At 41.5% G+C, this 22,031-nt stretch overlaps 1 protein-coding gene across 1 annotated transcript in view; it reads right to left on the reverse strand.

Moving 5' to 3' along the window:
- Positions 1–521: 521 nt before the first annotated feature.
- The window catches only part of TRPM1 (transient receptor potential cation channel subfamily M member 1), a 55,237-nt gene continuing 33,727 nt past the window's right edge, over positions 522–22,031 (reverse strand). The window contains exons 20-27 of the mRNA XM_037511404.2: positions 20,624–20,752; positions 17,871–18,122; positions 16,394–16,568; positions 13,932–13,952; positions 13,105–13,249; positions 11,754–11,956; positions 10,995–11,127; positions 522–1,842 (exon numbers count right to left, since the gene is read on the reverse strand). Of these exons, the coding sequence (XP_037367301.1) occupies positions 681–1,842; positions 10,995–11,127; positions 11,754–11,956; positions 13,105–13,249; positions 13,932–13,952; positions 16,394–16,568; positions 17,871–18,122; positions 20,624–20,752 (2,220 nt within the window). The 3' untranslated portion in view covers positions 522–680. The remainder of the gene's footprint in view (positions 1,843–10,994; positions 11,128–11,753; positions 11,957–13,104; positions 13,250–13,931; positions 13,953–16,393; positions 16,569–17,870; positions 18,123–20,623; positions 20,753–22,031) is intronic.

Raw genomic sequence — 22,031 nt, forward strand, 5'->3', positions numbered from 1 at the left:
GCAGGTGTCTGCCTCATCGGGAAGAGCAGCAGCCTTGTCAAAGGGATTGAACTTACACCTGAACAAGTCTCTGAATTTCCCTGCCAACTTGCGGGAACAGCAAACCAGGTCAAACTGCACTTGAGTTTTCAACCAATAATTTTTATTTATTTTCCCTCAAATTTTATTATTTGCCAGTCATTGACAAAGTTACATCTTTTGGGGTTACATTTTCACACATAGTGCACATGTTTCATTCACCCTCCTCCAGACTTTCTGTGCAGATGTCCTATCTCTTTCCTTTCCCTAGCACCCCCTGAGGTTAATGTTGGTGGCACCCAAAAGCATTTCTTCGGCTCTTTGGTTGCCCTCAGAAATAAAGCGATCATAGAATCATCTGTACTAATTAAGCAATTTATCTATTAGAGAATTTTCACTTTCCTCTGACCCTATTCCAACTAAAAAACCCCCTAAGTTTACTAACATACACTAACAAAATATTACTTTAAGTTGAATGCTTAAAATTTAAATTTTTGAGCATTTTAAATGAAAGTGTTGTTTTAGAAATGGATGATGTTGAGATGACCAAGATGGTTTTGATTTAGAAATGAAAGAAAACACAATCAGCGTTCAGTCTCTGTTGAATTTTTCTCTTGCTTAACCTTCTGTTCTTCCCTTTAGTTCTAGACACAGTTACTAAGTTACTTGCCCTGTAAGGCTTTAATATGCCTAGGGTGGCCATGTAAACTTTTCGACCTTAATGTTGGAAATCTCAGAGCTTGGTCTGGTTTCACAGACAGTAAGTTCTCTTTCCCAATTGTTTCATCTGCAGCTAAACTTAGGTGAGTGGTTTGAGGGACTGTTTCAGAAACACAGTCGTCATCTTCCATATCTGCAAATCGCTCTTTATATTCAGCTTGTATTGCAGCTTCTGACACAAAAGAAGGGCTATCGGTACTGCGAGAGCGTGTGATCTTTTGAACTTGGTATTTCCATTCTGTTGTCCACTGCTCAACTGCAGAGGGACATGCTTGGTCCATGATTGAACTGGACTCTGCGCTCCACTTGTTAACCCCACTGACCAGCTTTCTTCCATGGGAATATATGAAACTTCTGGACTTCATAGTTTTACAAGCGTGGACTGCTTCATCGGGGTAATAGTACATCATTTTTGTTTCTTGCAGGGGACAGGATATAGTACCTTCTATCTTTGCTCTTTCCACTGTTAGGTATGTGTTTTGAAAATCTGATTTGTTTTGTCCATGCATAACATCTGTTGGATTTAAACTTGGGGACGGAGTTTCTTCTCTTTTAGGGTCTGTCTGCTTTTCGCTATCTTCATCTGAAATCCCAATATCTGGGCCTGTTTTCTGCTCTGATGTGTTCTTGGCATTGCCTAATGCAAGCTGGCAGCAGTCTGCTGTTGCTGGCATGCTTGAGCTGGGTAAAAGGTGAAGGTTGCCCTGACAGTCTGCTTCCAGAGGTATTTTCACGTCCTTCTCTTCCTTCATACAGAAGGAACAGGTTTTTCTCCTGAGACCTGTCCCTGATGACATGGAGAGAGAACTATCCTCATATGACAACTCCTCGCCATTAAAATGATACCTGTACAGGCTGTAGCCATCGGCGCTGTTGAGGCTGCTTTGCCTTAGAAGAAACGTTGCATCACATTCAGAAGAAGCCCGGGACCGAGTCTGTATCAGATCAGCTTTGTCAATCCCGGCAAGGTTTTCCAGCGCATTCGCCATTCTGTTAGATAATTCTTCTAGTTGAGCAAGTCGAAGGTCCATACTCTGCAGGGACGTTTTCGTAAAATTTTCTCTCTCATTGATTTCTTCCAACCTCATTGACATATTTTCAACCCTGATGAATACAAAAGGACAGAATTATTAAACTGAGATGAATGAAATATTAAAAGCACAAAGTCTTGGGTCTCCCTGGTGGCGCAGCGGGTTGAGCACAGTGCTGTGAAGCTGTCCGCAGCCTCTGCAGCACCGGTTCGATTCCCAGTCGGCCAGGGAGATTCCCACATGGCTCAGCAGACTTCTCCTGTCTCGCCCGCTGCTCCCCTCAGCAGTGTATTTCGGTCCTTCTGCCTGTTCTGCTCCCCGCTCTGTCTCTGGTGAATTCTCTCACCCTCCTGCGCCTCTGGCCTGTACCCCAGTGCTTGTATAAATAAATAAATCTGATTTAAAAAATAAAAAAAAAAGCATAAAGTCTAATTGCTGTATGATTTTCCAGGTTTTTTGAGGCCCTTGGAGCTCATTGGGGATATTTTCAAGCTTCTTACGTTCCTGTTATAACTACTAAAAATGATTGTGAAGAGCATCCAGAAATATTAGAAACCCAGTTAACCTCTGTGGTGCTCACTATTCACCACCCGTTGCCTTATATACTTGTTAATAAACACACAGTGAGGTATTACTCTAGGCTTGTTTATTCCGTGCAACAGCCCTACGAGGTAGGTACTGTTATTATCCGCCCCCATTTACAGATAAGGAAATTAAGTCAGAAAGAGTGTAAATAATTTGCACAAAGTCACAGAGCTGGCGAGTAGTGGAGCTGGGATTGGAATGTACAGTGGAGTTTGGCATTTGCTCCAACTTTTTCCTTTTAGCTGACCCATCGCATTGCTGATGGGCTGATAATTACCAGTAACAAAGGAAGATACTAGCACTCAGTTTTTTGAGTTTTTGACTGTAGCCTGCAGAATGAATGGTTAAGATGAAAAAGTAAATAAATTTCTTATTTGAAGCACAAGGGATTCAGAAAATAAATTGTTAATAATTAAATTCAGGCGCTCAGACATTTCCCTTAAGGGACAAGAGGTCATTTCATTCTCTGAAGAGGATCGGTGACTTTAAATTGTTTATTGTATTTCATAATTAGTATTTCCTTAATGGGGTTATTTAAAAAAATCATGCAGATTATAAATATCTTGTTAGATTTTTCTTTAACTTCCAGAAGATAAGGCAACACCTTTGAAATCATAATGTTGCCTGAACTAAAACCTGCTGGTAACAGACTATGTTTTCTATTTCAAGAATATGTAGAGTATAAATTCTTTCAATGACTTTGTGAAATTCAACTCTAAGAGGCTGTGCGGTATGCCCAGGATTCAGGACTACCTCCCAAATGTTACATTTATCTTTGGGGTAGTGGGGATAGAGGGGGTCTTGGCTCCTGGTTGAGAGCTTTGGTCCTCTGGCCCAGGCAAGGTGGGTGATCTGTTTTGGCAAGTACATGCCTGCGTGAAGGCAAACATTTGGGTGGGATTCCGTTAAGCTTTGGTTTTCTCCCATATTTCTGTCTTTTATTAGAAATGTACAGGGAGTCTCTAGTGACACACAGTTGGCATTGAGTCTGTGCTTAGTAGGCCTTTGCTACCCTCACTACATAGTCTTATAAATTCTCTCCCCTGTTCTCCCTGCTCTCCTCTCATCCACTGCCTGGTCACTGGTGGCGTTTCTCTGCACAGATTTCTGCTTGCTACCTGACGGCATCTCCTGTGCGCTCTTCCCTTCCTGCTGCTTGCAGCTACCTTGCCCCATTTCTCCCAGAACTGCTTCTACTAATGCCATGTTCCTGTTGGCCACACTGACAGCTGTGCTCTGCAGTGTGCGAGAGTCTATTCTTAGCTCTTTTTGTGGGGAGAGGACTATTTATATGTCCCTTGGGAAACCACATCATTTGAGCAGGAAGGGTCTGGCTTTCTGGAAGTTTGCCACCAGGAGGACCAAATGTTTAAGTCCTGACTTTGAAAACTTCTCACCACAGCTATTACAGATCCTAAGGTTTCTCCCTCTAGCATTTCAGGGACCAACAGCAGAACTTTTCACTGTTAATTTTCCATTTCCTGGAATAAGACTTGATTTCTCCATTAAATGTAATGTCTCCTTGTTCACTTTAAATCTCTTACCCCTATGATTCTTTTATTATTAAAGCCACATTGCTTCTGTAATAGTCGAACTTTGAGATCCTTTCACAAACACTCCAGGAAGCGATAATGCAGCTGTGCAAACTTTTTAAAGTAAATAAGCTGATAAAATATAGATAAGTAATTTTTCTCTGAAGTCTTTTATAATTCTCTATTTTTGTCCTTTGTTTGGTGATTTTTTTTTTTTTAGAAGTAATTCTGTAAAGTCTGTATACTTTATTGTATGTGGCTACTGAAATCTCTGTTCTGCTAGTTTAGTGACCAGCTAATGAATAGAGAAGTTTCCTTTAGTCTCTGGAATAGAAAAACCTCCCAGTCTTTGCTGAGGGGCTCTGTATGCTCATGTCTTTACGAGTAAGTCAGGAAGTTCACCTCTTTGCCTTAGCTTTTCTTTCCTGCTCTCGCAGAGTCTCAAGACTGGTCAGATTGAGTGTTCAGCCTTCTCAGATGTTTCTGGAACACGTCACAGTCCTCTGCTTGGGTATGGCCTTTCAGAGTCCCAGGAATGTCAGGGCTTTACAAAGCCCTCATGGACAGTTCATGTCCCACTTGTCTCTCATGCTTTTTTTTTTTTCAAGGCTACCCCTGAACTGCAGAAGGGGGAATGGGACTCTGTAAGTTGAAATGTCACAATGATCACTTTAAAAAACAAGATTCAGCCAGGTTTCTTGAATAAGTACTCTGCTGGTTGCTGTAAGCCATTGGTTAATTTCCAGAGTTCTGAATAAGTTGATTCTAGAAGTTTTTGCCACCTTTATTGCTGCTTTTATTGGGGGGAGGATCAAATTCCAGAGTTCCTTACTTTACCCTTTTTTGTTCATCTCATCTCCCCAAATGCTTTCAATCTTTCCCAAGTTTCTTCTTCTCTGCACACTCCCTAGTACTTCCAGCTCCCTAGAGCTTCCCTTTTCTATCCTCCAATCAGAAAAATCTGGGGCTTTATAATCCCCTCTGCCATGTACCATGCCTACTTCCTGGATCAAATGGCAGGAGGACAGAGGGAGAGAGGGGGAAAAAGCACTGGTTGACTCTACCCTCTTAGCCTGATGTAATAGGTAGGGAGTCCGGAGGGCCACTGGATCTCCTGCAACTGACTCAAGGTAGAAGAGCAGTAAGAGCAAAGAAGCCACCCTTAGAATAAGCAGAATGGGGATCCACAACTATTTGATTTAATCTAAAAGATTTATGGCCTCATTTTGTTTCCTAAATTGATAAAGTTTTAGTTGTTATCAATTGCTTCCTCACCTTCAATGTCTTTGCACCTTAATCCAAAGTTATAATACAGACACACAATCATGTCACTTCTTGCTTAGAGATAGAGTAGCAGGCTCCCTGGTGGCACAGGCGGTTGCACTGCACTGTGAAGCTGTCCGCAGCCCCTGCAGTGCGGGTTTGATCCTGGCCGGCCGGCGAGAATCCCGCATGGCGTAGCAGACCTTTCCTGTCTCACCTGCTGCTCCCCTCAGCAGTGTATTTCAGTCAATCTGCCTGTTCTGTTCCCCGCTCTGTCGCTGGTGGATCCTCTCACTCCCCGCATCTCTGGCCTGTAGCTCAGCTCTTGTATGCATAAAAATAAATAAATCTTAAAAAAAAAAAAGGTCTACTTTTATCCACATCCCCCCAATTGGAGTCCCTGGCTTCTGCAGCTATTTCTGAATTTGAATGTACCTGCTGATCATCCAAGTCTTCACTAGGGTTTTATTTCACACATTATGGCAGTGTTTACTTCCTAGCAAAAATATTTGGAAAGGATGGTAAGGTCATTTTCTAAGCACCAAACATGTGATTTTTCAGTTGGCAGGCCTGAAAAACAATTCCTGCGGCCTAGCCCTCTCTATTCTTCTATATCAAAGGAAACTAGATACAAATGAAATTTATAAGCTGCTGGGCCCAAAAAGGTTATTTTGATTTTTTTTTAACTTTAGGATTCTTTTTGAGATGAGCCCAGTTCCACCTGCTTCTCTTTACTGTCCAACTGTTGCCAGTGGGTGACTCATGAAAACAGGCAGCCGATGATGCTGTGAGAATTAGATGAAATTGTCTAAATGGAAGTGCCCCATGAGCTAGAAGTGCTAAGCAAGTGTAAAAATGACAGGACCATAGGAAGTCATGCCTGCCAACCTCCAGGTGCTTTTATCTATATCTTAGTATATCTATTATTTAGGGTCTTTGATTTTTTTAATCATTTATTTATTTTTATATAAGAACTGGGGTACAGGTCAGAGGCACAGGAGGGTGAGAGGATTCACCAGAGACAGAGCAGGTAGCAGAATAGGCAGATGGACCGAAAGCACTGCTGAGGGGAGCAGCGGGCGAGACAAGAGAGGTGTGCCGCGCCATGTGGGAATCTCCCTGGCCGCCTGGGAATTGAACCCACGCTACAGAGGCTGCGGACAGCTTCACAGCACAGCGCTCAACCAGCTGTGCCATTGGGGAGGCCCTAGGGTCTTTGATTTTTGAACATTATACCATTAAACAGTAAAAGTAGTTTAGAACACATTTCTGTTAAGGAGTTATAAAGAATGTTTTCTATCTTGTTCAAATGATAGCTACAACAGTATATAAATCACTGGGGATCTTGTAGTTATTTCCAAGAAAATACCTACAGATGGCATCATTTTATTGCACAGAATCTTAGCTATAAAACATAAGGTCCAAATTTATGTTGTCATGGTAAAAGTCCCTGTGTGTTGTTCCTAAGAACAGAACTTAGTCATTGGGGGTTCAACAGTAAGCCAGTTATTAAACCTACTTTATGTACAGTCATCTATCTTCTCATGTGCAACCATCACTCTTTACCTGTAAGGCTTCTTATGAATTATATGGGACCAGTTCCTTAATGACAGAGTTAAAGGTTAACATAATTCTAGTGGAACAATTCAGTCTAGTTCATACTTGAAGTAAACTCATGTTTCCAGATCTCTCTCTGTCTATAGAGACTTAGAACTCTGTATTTCAGCAACTCTGTATTTGAGTTCTAAGACTAGTCCTACCCTGTAATTTTATCCCAGCTCTATAGATCATACTGCTGTCTAATCCACTCCAAATTTTATATCCAGCTATTTTAATTCTCATCTATTTCTTCATATGGGGCTGCCTTTTAACTTTAGTAATTTTAGGGGGAAACACCCAGAGCAGAATCTGGTTATGCTGACTTCTAGAGTTTTTATATGTGAAAGACTACACAAAGAACACGACTTACATCTAAAATCTGGTTTCCTCCTTTTTTAATAAGTACACTATGGAATATTAAGTTCTAGACTCGTAACTCTGCTGCATCATCTTATAGAACACATGGCCTCACCTCAGACCTCCTACTCTGTGGAGATGATACTTTCGGGAACAAAATCCAGAGGTGGTCCCTGCTTATGTGGAGCTTAGCACCTGAGGGCCCTGCCCTAGTCTCAGGTGTAAAGGGGTCAGGGAAGTTTTCCAGAAGGAATTGGCATTTGAGTAGAGATCCAAGGATGAGTGGGTAGAGGGAACTGCAAGTGCAAGGGCCCTGTAGCAGAAAGGAAATGGTGCCTCTGAGGAAATGAAAAAACAACAACAGCGACAGTGAGGCTGGAGTACTGAGCATTAGGGGGAGGCTGGACTGACTGCCCTCTAGGCCTGGGCGTGGTGGGGACCACTGAGGACTTTTAAGGAGAATGAGTAGGCTAGGTTACAGGATCCAGTTATAGCCTTTTGAGAGCAAAATGGACTAAAAGCGCAGAAATGAATATGGAGGCTCAGTTAGGGGATACTAAGAATCAAAGTGAAGGTGTCATGGTAGCTTGTCCATGTGCTGGCAATAGACAAGGAAAGAAGCAAGTGGACCATGTTTTATCTATTATGGGAAATAAACAGAGTGTGATGACTATTAGTGATAAAAAGGGAGTCATAGAGATATCTGTTTTGCTAAACAAGGTGGAGATGCCACTCTCAGAGCCCAGAGTGTAGCAGAGGTCCAAGCTTGCAGGGTCAAACCACAAAGGCAGTACCCAGCAGCTATGTGGGCCTGTTGGATAGGACTTTGGATGAAATACCCAACAGTTTTGTGTTAACTAAAGCTGAGTCATACTGTACATCTCTTATTGATGGACTAAATGATGGGCCTTGCAAAATGTTTAAATGCTAATGGAAGCTTAGAGCAGAAAACATATAAATAACTCTGACCCTCGTTAGGATTACCCTTTAACACTCACTAAATTGCTTGCCTCATACCCCTTCCCAACTCTTACCTGGTTCTGACAGCATTCCTGGACACCCTGCTGGGGAAGACACCATGACTCCAGCCTCTAGACTCCCTGTCTCCTGGATTTGCCTGAGGCAGAGATAGGGTGACTAACAAAGTCTTTGGAAGATTGGCAGGCAAAGCCAGGAACTGAAGATGGAGGTAGAAAACCAACTGGGAAGCCAACTTAACTCCAAAGGGAGAAATTCCACCCAGGACAATTAAAAATTCCACTTAAGAACACTAAAATACCCCTTACTTAGGGAAAATACAGGCCTTACCCCAAAACTGCCCACTGGTGTCCATGCAGGTGTCTCTTTGTTAGTAATCCTGCCCCTTTCAAAAGGCAGTTCCTTGCCCCTTAAAAATTGCCCATTGTGCCTGCACAAATGTCCCTTTTTCCTTAACAAACCTGCCCCTTTGACTTGCAATAAAACTTCATTTAAAAGTCATCCATGCTGACTCCCTCACAAATTCTTTCTTGAGAAAGCCATGCATTGGGTTCCTGCTTATCAGCCTTCAAAGCCCCCCTCTCTATGTGGGGGAACAGGACAAATGCTTAAATTTCCTGTGTGGATGCATTTGTAAGACTGAGGCATGCAAACCATTGGCCCCAGTTTGGAAAAGAAGGTGCCCAGATAACTGGGAGGGAAGGAAGGAACTGAAGCCCACGTTTCCCCGCTGCCTTCGGAATGGTGCTGGCACTCAGCTAGCAGAACAGGAAAATCATCAAACGGTTGCAGAAAATAAAAACAACCATATACTAAAGATTAAAGAACTGACAAGGATCTTTGAGCTCTCACATACTTGATTTTAAAATAAACCATTGGTGCCAAAAGTTAGGTAGAAATAAGTACTTTTATTTCCATTCTTCCACCTTCTTCCTTGCTCCCCGCTGTCCTAGTTAAGAAAACCCCAAACCCTGCCTCTTTTGGTCACTGTCATCCATCTATGATTCAGCCTAGAAAGAGTCAATCAAGGACCTGGCGGGGTAGGAATGTGTTCCCATCTCTCCTGGAGATCTCGGTCAAGGGAAACAGGAAGCAGCCTGTTTTTACTGCCTGGCACACTTTCATTCCTATTACATGTACACAGATCCCCCAGAGGAAAATGCAATTTGGTAGTGACCTGATAATCACATTCTTGGAGCCTTGGTTGAAGAATGGTAAAAATCCAAACAATGCTCAAGGAAGGGAGGAGGGGAAGAGGCAGAGTGAAACCAAATATAATTTCCATTGTAGATTACTGACTGTGATTAAATTCAAGTTAATGTCTAACTAAAAAATGGGCATTTTTTAAATGGTCAAAAATGAGGGTATCTCATGAAATCAATACTTTTTATAGCCTGAAATTCTTAGTATTATTAAAGTAGCAAAGAAGCATTTCAAAGTTTTCCTGAAAATGTACCTTATTAAGGCCCAGAGTTGGTACAGATCACCCTTGAGTTTGACTGGTTGGATTATAAGGTAACTAAATCTAGGAGAAGAGAGGGGCCCAAAAACTGCCAGATGCGTTGTCTCACCTATGGGTTGAGGCAGTCACTGGCTTCAAATGCACCAGGGAGACTTCAGGTGCATCATGAATTCTGTTGTAATTGTGTAATTGTTGAGGTCCTTGATTGGCAATTGTGTATAGAAATCTTCTTTTAAGGTTTTTTCATGTATTTATTTTTATCAATCAACACATATATCAGGAAACTTTATTCTGAGTACTCAAAAAATAAAATGTTGACCTATAACCCAGTTAGGACTATGTCTTCATCAATCTCACCTGCATCTGACTACCTGAAGTTTGGTTAAACTTTTTTGGAACAATGTTTTATTATCATGATCTTGAACAAAATTAAATTGCTTTTATTAAATGATAAATGTTCTCAAAAATTTTGTGGTTAAAAACATGATGAAGGTGCAGGTTTACTGTATCCATCTGCCCTTTGCTGGTTATTCATTCCCAACTGCAGGAAGAGGAACAGGATCAAGTTTGGAAAGTGTACCCTTTTTGCCTCTCCCTGGTCTGCCTTCATTTGCTTATTTATTGAGTCCCACATGAAAGAATTCATTCATTCTGCACTCATGAAGTACTGTACGTGGATGATGCGGATGTTGCTGGGTACCCAGGACGTAAAAGTGTCTCATAAACAGACCCTGCTCCCTTTGAAAGGCTTCTACCCTTATGGGGGAGAGAGGCCTCTGCCCCTCTAGAAGTTCTTGGTCTCATAGGGGCACAGAGTCTTTACCTGTGCCCTGTGATATTGGGAGAGATTTTGGGAGGAGAGCAAGATCATAAGTGGGATGCCAAGGTCAGTTCCTGGAGGAAGACCATTGGCGCAGACACCAATTTATTCAAGAGCAGGAAGAAAAATAGGTCGCCAGGGGCTTACACAGCCCTGCAGCTGGTTTTTCTATCCATTCAATGCAGGGTGTCTGGCAAACACCCCCACTTGAGGGTGTGGGCAAGAATTGTCAGAAGATTGTTTGGTTTGGGCCTGGACTTTTTCCAACACAAATAGGTCATCATTCACTTTGGAAGCAATATGCAGTCACCATCCACTTAGGGGAAGGGGGCATGTTGATTACACAAGAGAATGCAGAAATACTTAAAAGAACTTCAGCACCGGAAGGGAGAAGGATCAACAAGGGTGGGAAGAGCACATGGGACTATGGTGGTGCACAGGTGAATTGGTAGTGGAAATTCTGTGGGGACTACCCTGAGAAAAGAAAGTAAACATTGTACAAAAATGAACAATGATGTGGAATATAAACAAACAAACAAACAAACAAATAAATAAATAAAAGAACTTCAGCATCTTCCTAAGGGTGGGGTAAAGAAGTCTACGACCCCACAGCCCGAGGACCAGCACACCTCTCACAAGTGACTCGGATTCGCTCCTCGCTGGATGACTGCTGCTCATCCTCCTTTTCTTGGAAGTGCTCCTGCACACACTGCTCCTCAAACTCATGCAGCCTCTTCAGCTCCTCATCGCTGAGAAACAGCTCTGTGCAGAGGGACAAGCCACGTGAGAAACAAACAATAGCGGTGAAGAATCAGTTAATTGCGCCATTGTGAATTTCACCACCACCCGAAATAAGTTCCCTTCCCTGTCTCTGTTAGGCAATTCTCCAACTTCTCCAAATGCCTAGTGTACAAAGACTTGTAGTCATTGTAGCAATTGCCTCTTGCACTGGAGCAAAACAGCTCACTTTTTAACACTATAAAAAAAAAATGACAGGTATTTGGAAAATGAAACTAAGTACTATTTTCTGGGAAGCTTTTTGCAAATATTTTATACAGTTCATTGCACAATATTTTTGCATCCTCCTTGGAGGCACCACTTTAAAACATTTTGAAATGAAGATTGAATTTATAGCCAAGAGTTATTTGCAAGATCTCTCTCAACTTTCCATCCCTGTATGAGTGGGTTTTTAGTGATTTTAATTACTAATACATTTACAAAACTAGAATAAAAGCAACACAAAATGAGAAGCAATCTGCAAAGAACAGCAGTTGGCTTAGAGAGCTGTGTTTTTAACACATTCAAGTGTGAGATTTCCACTTGAGGGTGTCCAGAGGCAACACTTTTGTAATTAGCTCAAGACAGACATGAAAGAGCCCTCCACTTACTCAAACCACGGTCCCGCTCATCTTGGTCCCCTTCTCTTTTCTTCCTATAGCGACCTCTGAGATGCATAATGATTATATAGATGTGGCTTAAAATGATCATTGGTGGAGGTAGGACTGGCCGGTCATGGAATGTCATAATCAGCTGATATCGCTGAAATTTCCACACTTGGTTGGAGATGGATTTGACTTCAAAGAAGGTATTGCTTCAAACAGAACACAAATTTAAAGTTGGTTTTATTAGTTGTTATGATTTCTCAGGGCAATCAGGATTACTTACATTGAAATGGAAATACACAGTGAAGTGACTTCTTATTGCCAGTTAGTCCTGCCATCCTGATTACCAGTCCTTTGGTCTGCCTATGCTCAAGGACAATTTACTCATATAAATAAAGACATGTACTGAAATCACTATCACCTGCTTTCTTTAGAAACTGTAGTCCAATTACTGACACATACTTAGGAAATTTTTTACCATATATTTAGACATATGGGCCGTTTTACTAAGTGTTCAGACATATTTCAACTTTCAATTTGGTCAATTAGTTGACTACTTTTTTTGGTAAACAAGTGGGTTAATTATTGAACTTATTTGATCTAAGTTGCATTATTTTGGTGTTGGGTAAGTACAATTCTTTGCATTCTTTTAGATTTCAATTGGAGGCAGTGTGTTATTGCCAGAAGTTGAACTTTTGATCACATAAGTTTTCTATGGGGACCTTAGAAACCTCCAGTTTTTCATCTCTTAAACCAGCAGTGTGAACCAGATTCTTTTCCATGCGTTGATCAGTTATAAGATTCTATATTTCTGTGATGGATTTTACCCTTATATTTTTCATCTGAGACAACCTAAATTTTTTCTTCAGCATTTATTAAGCATGGCCACATACTCAACACATCATGCCAGAATGGCCAAATTTTGTAAGAAACTTGACATCTCTTTCCTAGACCATTTTATCTTCTATTTTGTGAGAAGGAATACACTTCACAGACTATTTCAATAGTTGTAATGAGTTGCAAAATTAGCATTGTTTTCTTTGACTTTGATAAAGAATCAGTGACTAATTTGATCAAATCTCTCTGAGGAGACTCCTTAAAGAAAATAGTTTCATTAGCTTAAGATATATACTCACTGTTAAAATACTAACCAAGATGAAATGTAAATGTATTTAGGTGTCAACTCTTGATTTATGAATACATTCAGGCTGATTATGATGGAATTAAAAATACTGCCTTTTAATTGTTTTAGTGTAATTTTGTGTAAATACATGGCAGCATGGGTGATGTCTGGGGTTAAACTGAAAATGTGTAGATAATAAAGAAGAGTGGCATGGTCCTCAGCCGTGACATGTACTTGAAAACAGCGATGAGCAGGTTCACCAGCAGGATGTTGGCCACGAGAAGGTAGCACGCCATGATGGCAGGAGTGAGCCAGGCCCCTGGGATGCAGGGGGGCAGCCGCTTGCCTTCCTCATCAAACAGATTGTCACCACAAGGAGCTGAAATGAAAGTTTGTCAGGAATAGATGACAGATACCCATGTTGTTAAATGACCTACTTCTTTTTGAATATGAATTTTTTCTTATTTCATAAGCAATAATTTTCCATGTGAAAATTATTCATACAACGAAGTTCATTTCTGGATTCAGAGATAGTGATGCTTCCCTTGGCATATTTGTAAACTTTTGCCCATTTCTTTATTGGGTTTCTCACATATAGAAGTTCTTAATTTCTAAGCAGACCAATCTTTTGATTTTCTTTACCGTTAATGAGAAAGTTACTGTGTCTCCTAGTTACTTAACATTAGCCTATTTTGTCTTCTGGTTGTTTTCTTGGTTTCACTTGTACGCTAGCTTTGAAAATAATTATGTTATGGGGTAGGTGCCCAGTTAGAAAATTAATCTTTTCTTTCTCTGCTCATTTGAAATATCACTTCAATCATATGGGAACTACTTTCTGAAATTTTTTTTTTTAAAAAAGGATAATCCCAATTATCCTTTTACTGAAGTAAAAGCCAAGAATTTGTAGTCTACTTACTTTTTACTTACTTTAAAAAGTATTGACACCAGAAAATAGGGGAAGAATTTGAAACTAGTATAAGACTATCAGTGGTTAGCTAAGAAAGAGATGGATTAATGTACACATTACATGGACTGGAGTCATACATTCCATATAAACTTACGATTAATTTCCATGGCGTAGACTACTCGGTGATTGAAAGTCGAATTTAAGGTATTTTCAGTTGGGATAGGGAGGAAGGAAAGAACATAAGATGACAGTTGAGAGAAAAGTAAGGCAAATGATTAACAACGTAAGAACTGTTTTGCTGCCTCTATTGCAAGCTATTGAATACAAACTGTTTAAGCTTGAGAATTACTTATTCATGCTTGAAAAATTATCTGGAGGAACTGTAAACATTATTAATCATAGGAAATATATATTTCATGAATATTTATCTTACCATATGTCATAAGCAATTGCAAGAGCTCACTAGTTAATAACTATGCAAAAAAGGCATGAGGCTACTGGCAGGTGATCTTTTAACATATAAATTAACTGAACAAACGTTCCCTACATCCCAACACAAACACTTCAAAAGCACAAATATATATAACATTGCTATGTAATAATTGGATCAATAATCAAAAACCTACATTAATGGTATGACTGAAAATAGTACATAAAGCTTAAAGTTCACCTCTTCATCTTTTCTCATTCAACTTAATTAAAAAACAGTAAAATAATATTACAAAGTGTGTTTACATCCAGGAATATTTAGCATATATGTACTAATTTATTTAAACCAATATGATTTGGAAATCAAATAAGAGTTTCCTTCATCTAAGAAAATTTTATTGAGATCACTAAGTCAATTCAATTACAGAACATAGAAATACATAGGATTTTCATGTTCTGGTTTATCAAGTTATAAAAACATCTAATAATTAACTTTAAGATATTTGTGATAATAACATATTCAGAACTATATTATATAAACGAGGAATTGTAATACTGATCAGTCTGACCTAGTGACAGTAGGTGTATCCACAATGCTGTATTTAATACAAGGGCAGTTGTTTAAAATCTTCTGTTCCCAAGAAGCAGAACACTGAGAGCAGCAGACATATCATTGGGCCTGATGCTTTATTGGTGCTGATGTGAAAATAACACCAAAGAATCTTGTTCATTTATGGTGCGTTAACTGTCCAGACAAAAATAAACAAGACCATTTGATCTTCACTTCCCTAAACACAAAATTCTCTGGAACCAGCCAGCTCAGCCTGGAGAAGAACTACATTTCCCCAGATTCATGCAGGGTTGCAGCTCATTTCTTCTCTAACATTCAGATTATTGTTTGTTAAAAACAAAACCAAAAAACTCCAGTAGTGAAGAGGAAATTTTGGTTATGGGCTACATTTGTTTTCTTTTTGCTAATTCATAATTCTTCTATTCTATTTTATTTGTAATGAAAACATTTGAGGTAAGGTTTCCTCTGAGGGCACTCTGGCTACCTTCTAGAAGCTTCCCTGGGCAGTGCTCTGCATTCATCTTTTTTTGATGATTTTTTACCATACCTGCTCACTTTCTCTATGGTCTCATTCATCACCATTCCACTGGGATGGGGAGTTTGGTGCCTCTGTGTGTCTACCATTCACTGTGATAATCTGTGCATGCCATGTATTGTGAACGTGTTGTGTGCTAGGTTATATGCACTTGCTATGCATATGATGTGGACACAATGTGGACATAATATGATCTGGGCTGCATCCTGATGGTCCTGAAAGGATGAAACCCCTCTCAGCCTTCTGTCCTCCACTCACCACTCCTGACTGTAGAGATATTTACTTTCAAAGAGGCAGGAAAGTGCAAAACAGGGCTTGTGTTCCTTCTCACCAACCCCAAGCACTAGGAGTCACTTCCGGTGTGTTCTACAGATGCCCCAGAGCACTGGGCTGGAAGGAGGCTGATGCATTATGACGTGCATGCTTGCTGCTGGAGGTGGCACTGTATTCCCACTTGGCACCAGGCAGGAATGTGTAGTGAAGCAGGTGTTGTTAGTGGAGACCAGGAGACACAGCCAGCTCCAAGGCTGGGAGGTGAGGAGGAGCCTTGCAGTGACCCTTCTCCCACCATGGAATGTTGGGACCAGGACATCAACCTGACAAGTCATCTGAGGGGAAGGCCAGAGCTGGGGAGCAGTGGGCTACACATTTGTATGCACTAGAAAGTGGTGACCTGGAGGAGAGCAGGACAGAAAGTGCCAGAGGGCCTCCTGTGCTCACCGTCTACTCCTGGAATGATACCACCAGCTCTGTTTTGGGGGTGGAAAGAGATTTAGGTCAAAGAAAAATTAGGAAATTGGCATTGGAATGACATTATTCTAAGAGAATGTTCATCAGATGCAGCTGAAGAGACATGAGACTCTTCAGAATTCCAGGGAGTGGATTTTAGAGTACAAAAAATGACTGATGTCTGAAAACCTCCATTTCATCATCTGCTTATTTCTTCACAAAATAATTTGAAGCCTATGGCAGAATGAAAACTACTCTATTTCCAAATTAACACATACTTTTCCATTAATTTAGAATTGATCATCTTCCTCAGAAGCAGGGAAGAGAATCTTACTATCAATTCTATTCTTACGGTCTATCTGGTCTGCAAACACCTCTCCGTAGATCATCCAGTAGGGCATGTAGAAGATGTTTCGGGCCAGTTTCCAAGAAGGCTCCTCGTCTGGGTGGAGAATGGCTTGACGGGCTACCCCAAAGCTCATCAGCACCACCAGCATGATGACCACGAAATACAGCATATCAATCATCTGTGTGGGGCGAAGCATCTTTTACTGTCTTGACTCAGGGGCCATGCTTGCCCTGTTTGCAGTGTTGTCTCCCCAAAGACATCATGAGTGCTGATTTGGGATAAAGAAAGCCTCTTTCCCTCCTCCCATCCCTCCATGACTACTAGTTTTCCTACTGCACAATATGTGTATGGCTTACTCTACAACATTTCAATCCTCATCTGCTCTTAATCCTGCCTGCTTCTCCTCTACTGTTGTCCATAAAGGAATATAGTAACTCTAACGGATAATGGACAAAGGGAAGAATTATGGGGAAAAATGGGGATTTGGAAGAGAAACTCAAGAGTAAGAGGAGATATACAAGGAAATGACAAAATAAAGACTTGGGAGTACAACCCCAAACGCAGTGCTCTGGTTACTATGCATAATGAAGTGGTATAAATCTTAATTTTGCACATCCCTGAAAATGCAGGCCCTGGCCAGGATAAGCTAAACCATACATCCCTTTGCTCACAAATAAATAATTATTCCTAATAAATAATTATTCCTAAATGTACAAGGTTTCCTTTTTTCTGGGACTAGTCCTATCACTGGCTAATACCAAACATTTAGGTGATATTAGGATGATTTGCAAGTTGTTTTTTCAGTTTCATATTCTGTTCTGGAGTAATGTTGTCATGGATTTGTCTTGACCCAATCATACAAGTCACCTGTGTCTACTCCGGCCAGAGCACATGTGCTGAAGTTTGAGGACAGGTAGAGGAAGGACCCTGGGCCCTCTGTGTGTCTGTTTGTTAGGTTGTCAGCCAGGTGATTGCCATATCTATGTATATCCTTAAATATACAGTAGCCCCTCAAACATTTTTGTCAATTGGACTTCATTAAGTTATCAGCATGTAGTAGACTTATGTCTTTTTTTAAAAAAGATTTATTTCACTTATGCATACCAGAACTGGGTTGTAGGCCAGAGGTGCAAGGGGTGAGAGGATTCACTAGAGACAGAATGGGGAGCAGAACAAGTGGAGCTACTAAAATGCACTGCCCAGGGGAGCAGCAGGTGAGACAGGAGAGGTCTACTGGGCCATGTGGGTCAGCTCCCTGGCCGGGGATCAAACTTGTGCTGCAGTGGCTGCCTATAGCTTGATAGTGCTGAGACTTAACCCCTTGTGCCACCAGGAAGGCCTCCTAGACCTTTTAAAGCTAAAACCTGTTAGAAACCAGACAGTTATCTAAGGACAGAGTAGGTGCAATCTACTGAAGCCACCCCAAGCCTGGTCTCAGGCTCTACCCACATCCACAGTGGCACAGGGCATCAGTACTAACCATCTTTCCGATCATCATCACATAGGGCCCCAGATACTTGTTGACACCAAAGATGTCCAGGACGCGGATGTACCAGAAGATGATATCCACACAGTAGATCACCCGGCCGTAGCCCATGTACGGCTGCTTCTGCAGGCGGAGGATGGCTCCAATCACTAAGGTGGAAATGGCCACCAGATCTGTGATATTCCAGTATTCCTGAAGCCAGACTTTTATTTTCTGGCTGAGTTTGCCTGGTTCTGACATGAGGATCTGAAAACAAATGCCAAAGAATAATAAACAGGGAGTGTCATGTTGGAAGCCTCATCTTCTTATGATCTTGGAAAGATGGGGTTGATGGAACATTCCAGGGTATCTGGTCCCATTTCCTGCTTTCAAAACTAATCTTCTCAGGCAAGAATGATATCTAGAAAGGGAAATTCCACGGAATCTGTATTCCTAGATTCACTGTTTTACAAACTTCTCAGGAAATGCCTTTGAAATTATGTCCTTCTGGTTGTAATTAAAACAACTACTTTTTGATTGTTTTTTTTCTGATTCTCTGGACTCAGGCCTGTTAGCCCATGCTCCAGAGTGAGCCCAGGTGGAAAACTCAGCAGCTGAGATCAACCCATGTGGTTCCACAGAAGGGCAGTTTCTCCTAGCAGAGATGACATGGATTTAGGAGATAGCTATTCTGTCAATATTCCTTGGCAACTTAGAAGTCAGGGGAAAACTGAACTTTATTTTCTCCTATTTGAGATATCACTCTTTCAAAATTCTCACTGGCTAAAAAGACATTTTCTCAGAGTAAAATTGAAAATAAATAACAAACATGTGCAGGCAAACAGTGAACCCCAGGAAACCTTTGGTGAACGGTAGGGTGGGAAACTTTTATACCAGTTGGTACTCCTTTAGTTATGAAGACTATGGGTAGGTCTTGCAGATACCAGGGGTTGGATGGGATGGTGGCTATTTATCAGCCAACATGGAGGGAGTCACTGGTTTAAGAACGCTCATGCAATTTTCAGCAACATGGGTGGAGCTGGAAGGGATCATGCTAAGCGAAATAAGCCAGAAAGAAAAAGAAAAATACCGGATGGTCTTGCTCATAACAGGAATTTAGAAAACCTAAATAATGGACCAGGAAAAAGACTAATTATAATAAAAAAAAATCAACAAGCAACTATAAACCAGAGACACACTACCTGAGGGGGGAAGGCAGAGGAGAGGAAGGATTAGGGTCAAAATAAGGGGGGTGGGAATTGTATGGGGAATATAACCAAAATGAAAATATATACATTGTGCAAAAATGAAAAATGATGTAAGAATTATATAAAATAAAATATAAAAATATATAAAAATAATCTATTAATGCCAATAATAAAAAGAAAGAATGCTTTCTACTGTTCGCCAATACATGGACGATGGCTGATGGCCGCCCTTTTACCTGCACCCAGAGGGTGAGCACCGGGAGTAAAGAACAATACAATGTGCATGGCTGGCACTCAACAATATAGTGGCCTAGGGATGGCATGGCAGGCCACTTGGGAATTCCCATTTGTAACATCCGCAGAGTTTGAATGAAGCCCACTGGACACAAGAGAAGTCGTAGGGGAACAGTTGTAAGTGATGAATTTAATACTGTGGTTTCTCAGGCTCTGCCTGGACTGACAGCATCAGACTCACTCTACCTGGTTGAAGCTGCCAATAACATTTCTTCGGCTAAGAGGCAGAGTCAGAGTCAATAGTTGCCAAATAGTAGTATGAGTTCCAGAGCAGAAAGAATATGAAATATTGTTGTGTGCTTTTTCAATTCAAGCTCATTTATTTTTGGATATAAGCTTTCTCTCTATAAGCTAATATAGTAAGTTAAATGATAGTAGGAGGAGAAGCACCTGATCCATATTTCCTCTGCCCCCTGGAGACAATGCCCTCAGAGTTATATGTTCATTTTAATCCTGTAAGTCATGCATCAGACGGGCTCTGTTCTTTTCCATCACTCAGTTGAAAATCGTGTCCCCCGTTTGCAGCTGAGGCTCTAATGGCCTGACCAGGTTGCTCTGCCAGCCCTCACCTGCTGTAGGTACTGCCTTATGCTCTCCTTTGTCAACGGGAGCCCATTCTCTCATAGATGCCAATTACTGACGTGGGTAACAAAACTGCTCCTTTTGCTCAGGGGGCCACAAACTCTGCCGTGTCCAATACACTCAGCGTTGCCTTGGGATTAGGCCAGGGACTGGCTCCTCTGGACCACACCTCACTCAGGGTCTTCCTCTTCCTGATCTGCTTCCCTGCTCCTTCTCAGGATCTCCTGAGAGCCCTCCTTTAAGAAATCATGTAGGAAAGATCCCCTACCCTGGGTGTGGGGAGCCCCAGCTGGAACAGTGGGGTTCAGAGGCCTAAATTACATCAAAGAGATTATCTCCTGTATCTCTCTGTTTCTGGTTTCAGCTCCCAGAAAATGGAGCAAAATTTGTGCTTAGCTGTAGCAATTGGTTTACCTCAGGCACCTGCCAGCATTTACTGTTGCTTTTTTTTTTTTGTCATGAACACATCATTTTTGCCTCGTTTTGACTTCAAGTCCAAGTTCAGTTGGAAGCAGAAGGTGTATGCATCTTAAACAAAAGAATGGAACAGACTTGGGATGGTGACACCCGAAAATGAAAGCTCCGAGCATTCAGGATTTGTGTGAGATGTTTTTGCAACAAGAAGCTGTAGCTGAATTGAAGTCAGTGATTGGTGTGGCTGAGAGGAGCTTTTAGAGTGAATACCTCTCGAATTTTCTCTAAGGCCAGGCTCAGGATGTAGGAGATGACGATCCACTCCTGGAGACACGGCCAGCGGTCCATCCGCACCAGGATGACATAGTTGAAGAGCAGCAGGTACCCCAAATAGGATATCTGTGAGAGAGAACAGCGGTTACAGTGCTTGGGGAGGTAATGTGCTGGAAAAAACATTGAAACCCAATTTTGGGCTTGATGTGTCTTCTAAATCAAATTTGCATTTCCAACTGGACTGTTTCATTTCAAGGAAGCTTTCCACTTGCCTCACCAGGGCAGTGAGGGAGCTTGATGTGAGCACTGGCATTTCATTTTTCTACATAAAGATATTGTCACCCTCATGGGGAAAGTATGAAGTGGCACAAAATTATGATACATGGGGGAGTTTTAATAGTTTACTGATATGTCTTCTATATTCCTGGAAATTGGAAAATGTTACTTATGTCTCACTAACTCACAGATTTCTTTTTTTGAATCTTTCTGCTTTTCTGAATTGTGTGGGAGGCTAGAGGGAGGACAATGAGCAGTGTGCCAGGCATACAGAGCCATCCCGAATCTCCCCAATTTGTGCTGACATGTCTCTGACATGCCCTGTGTTTGTGGCAAGGAGAGACAGAGTTTGGAGGTGGAGGGTGGGGTGAGGTATCTGGGAGTGAGGTATAAGTTGGAGGGAGGTTGTCTGAAGTAGATTCACTGTTAAGTTGCTGACTCTTTAGCTGAAGGAACTCTCACTGGCATGGGCTCCTCCTATGGACTGTGGGAATGATGTGCTAGCAACTATATTTATGATTTGCCAGGTTTTTTTTTTTTTAAGATATTCCCTCTTGGTTGTATAAGCTTTATCAGGATTTAGGTAAAATTCCTTGTATTCACTGCCTGTTTCCTGTAAGGAGGATAGAATAGAGTTCTCACCTTGGACTGCATCAGAATCCCCTGGGATGTTGTCACATGAACAACACCCTTCCCCAAGTCCTGAGGTGACACTCAGAGCATCCAGGGTGAAGCCCAAGTAAGAGTCTTGGCCCCAATGCTGGTTCTCATCAGAACAGACAGGCGGAAGCAGCTTTGGCAACAGCCCCAGGTATGCCTACTTAAAGACCTGGTGTGCAGGCTTACCATTGGCCTGGATCCTTATGCCCTCCAGGCACCAATCCACAGAGCTTCACCCTTGCCTCCTGCCTACCCTCACCCATTGCTCTGTCCATGACCTTGGACTTAGCTTTTCATGTCTCATCACCAACTTGTATCCAATCAGGAATGGAACGACAGTGCCAGGACCAAACTGGTGTGGGCTGCAGCTCACTGCTTGGGTAGTCTAGTCCCTCCCCCATACTACATGGTTTGGGGAGCCACAAAGTACCTGACACCCCTGCTGGGACTGTCTGAAGATAGTCTTTAA

This window comes from Talpa occidentalis, unplaced genomic scaffold, assembly GCF_014898055.3.
Source record: "Talpa occidentalis isolate TD23 unplaced genomic scaffold, MPIMG_talOcc4v2.1 talOcc4.14, whole genome shotgun sequence".
Taxonomy (NCBI): domain Eukaryota; kingdom Metazoa; phylum Chordata; class Mammalia; order Eulipotyphla; family Talpidae; genus Talpa; species Talpa occidentalis.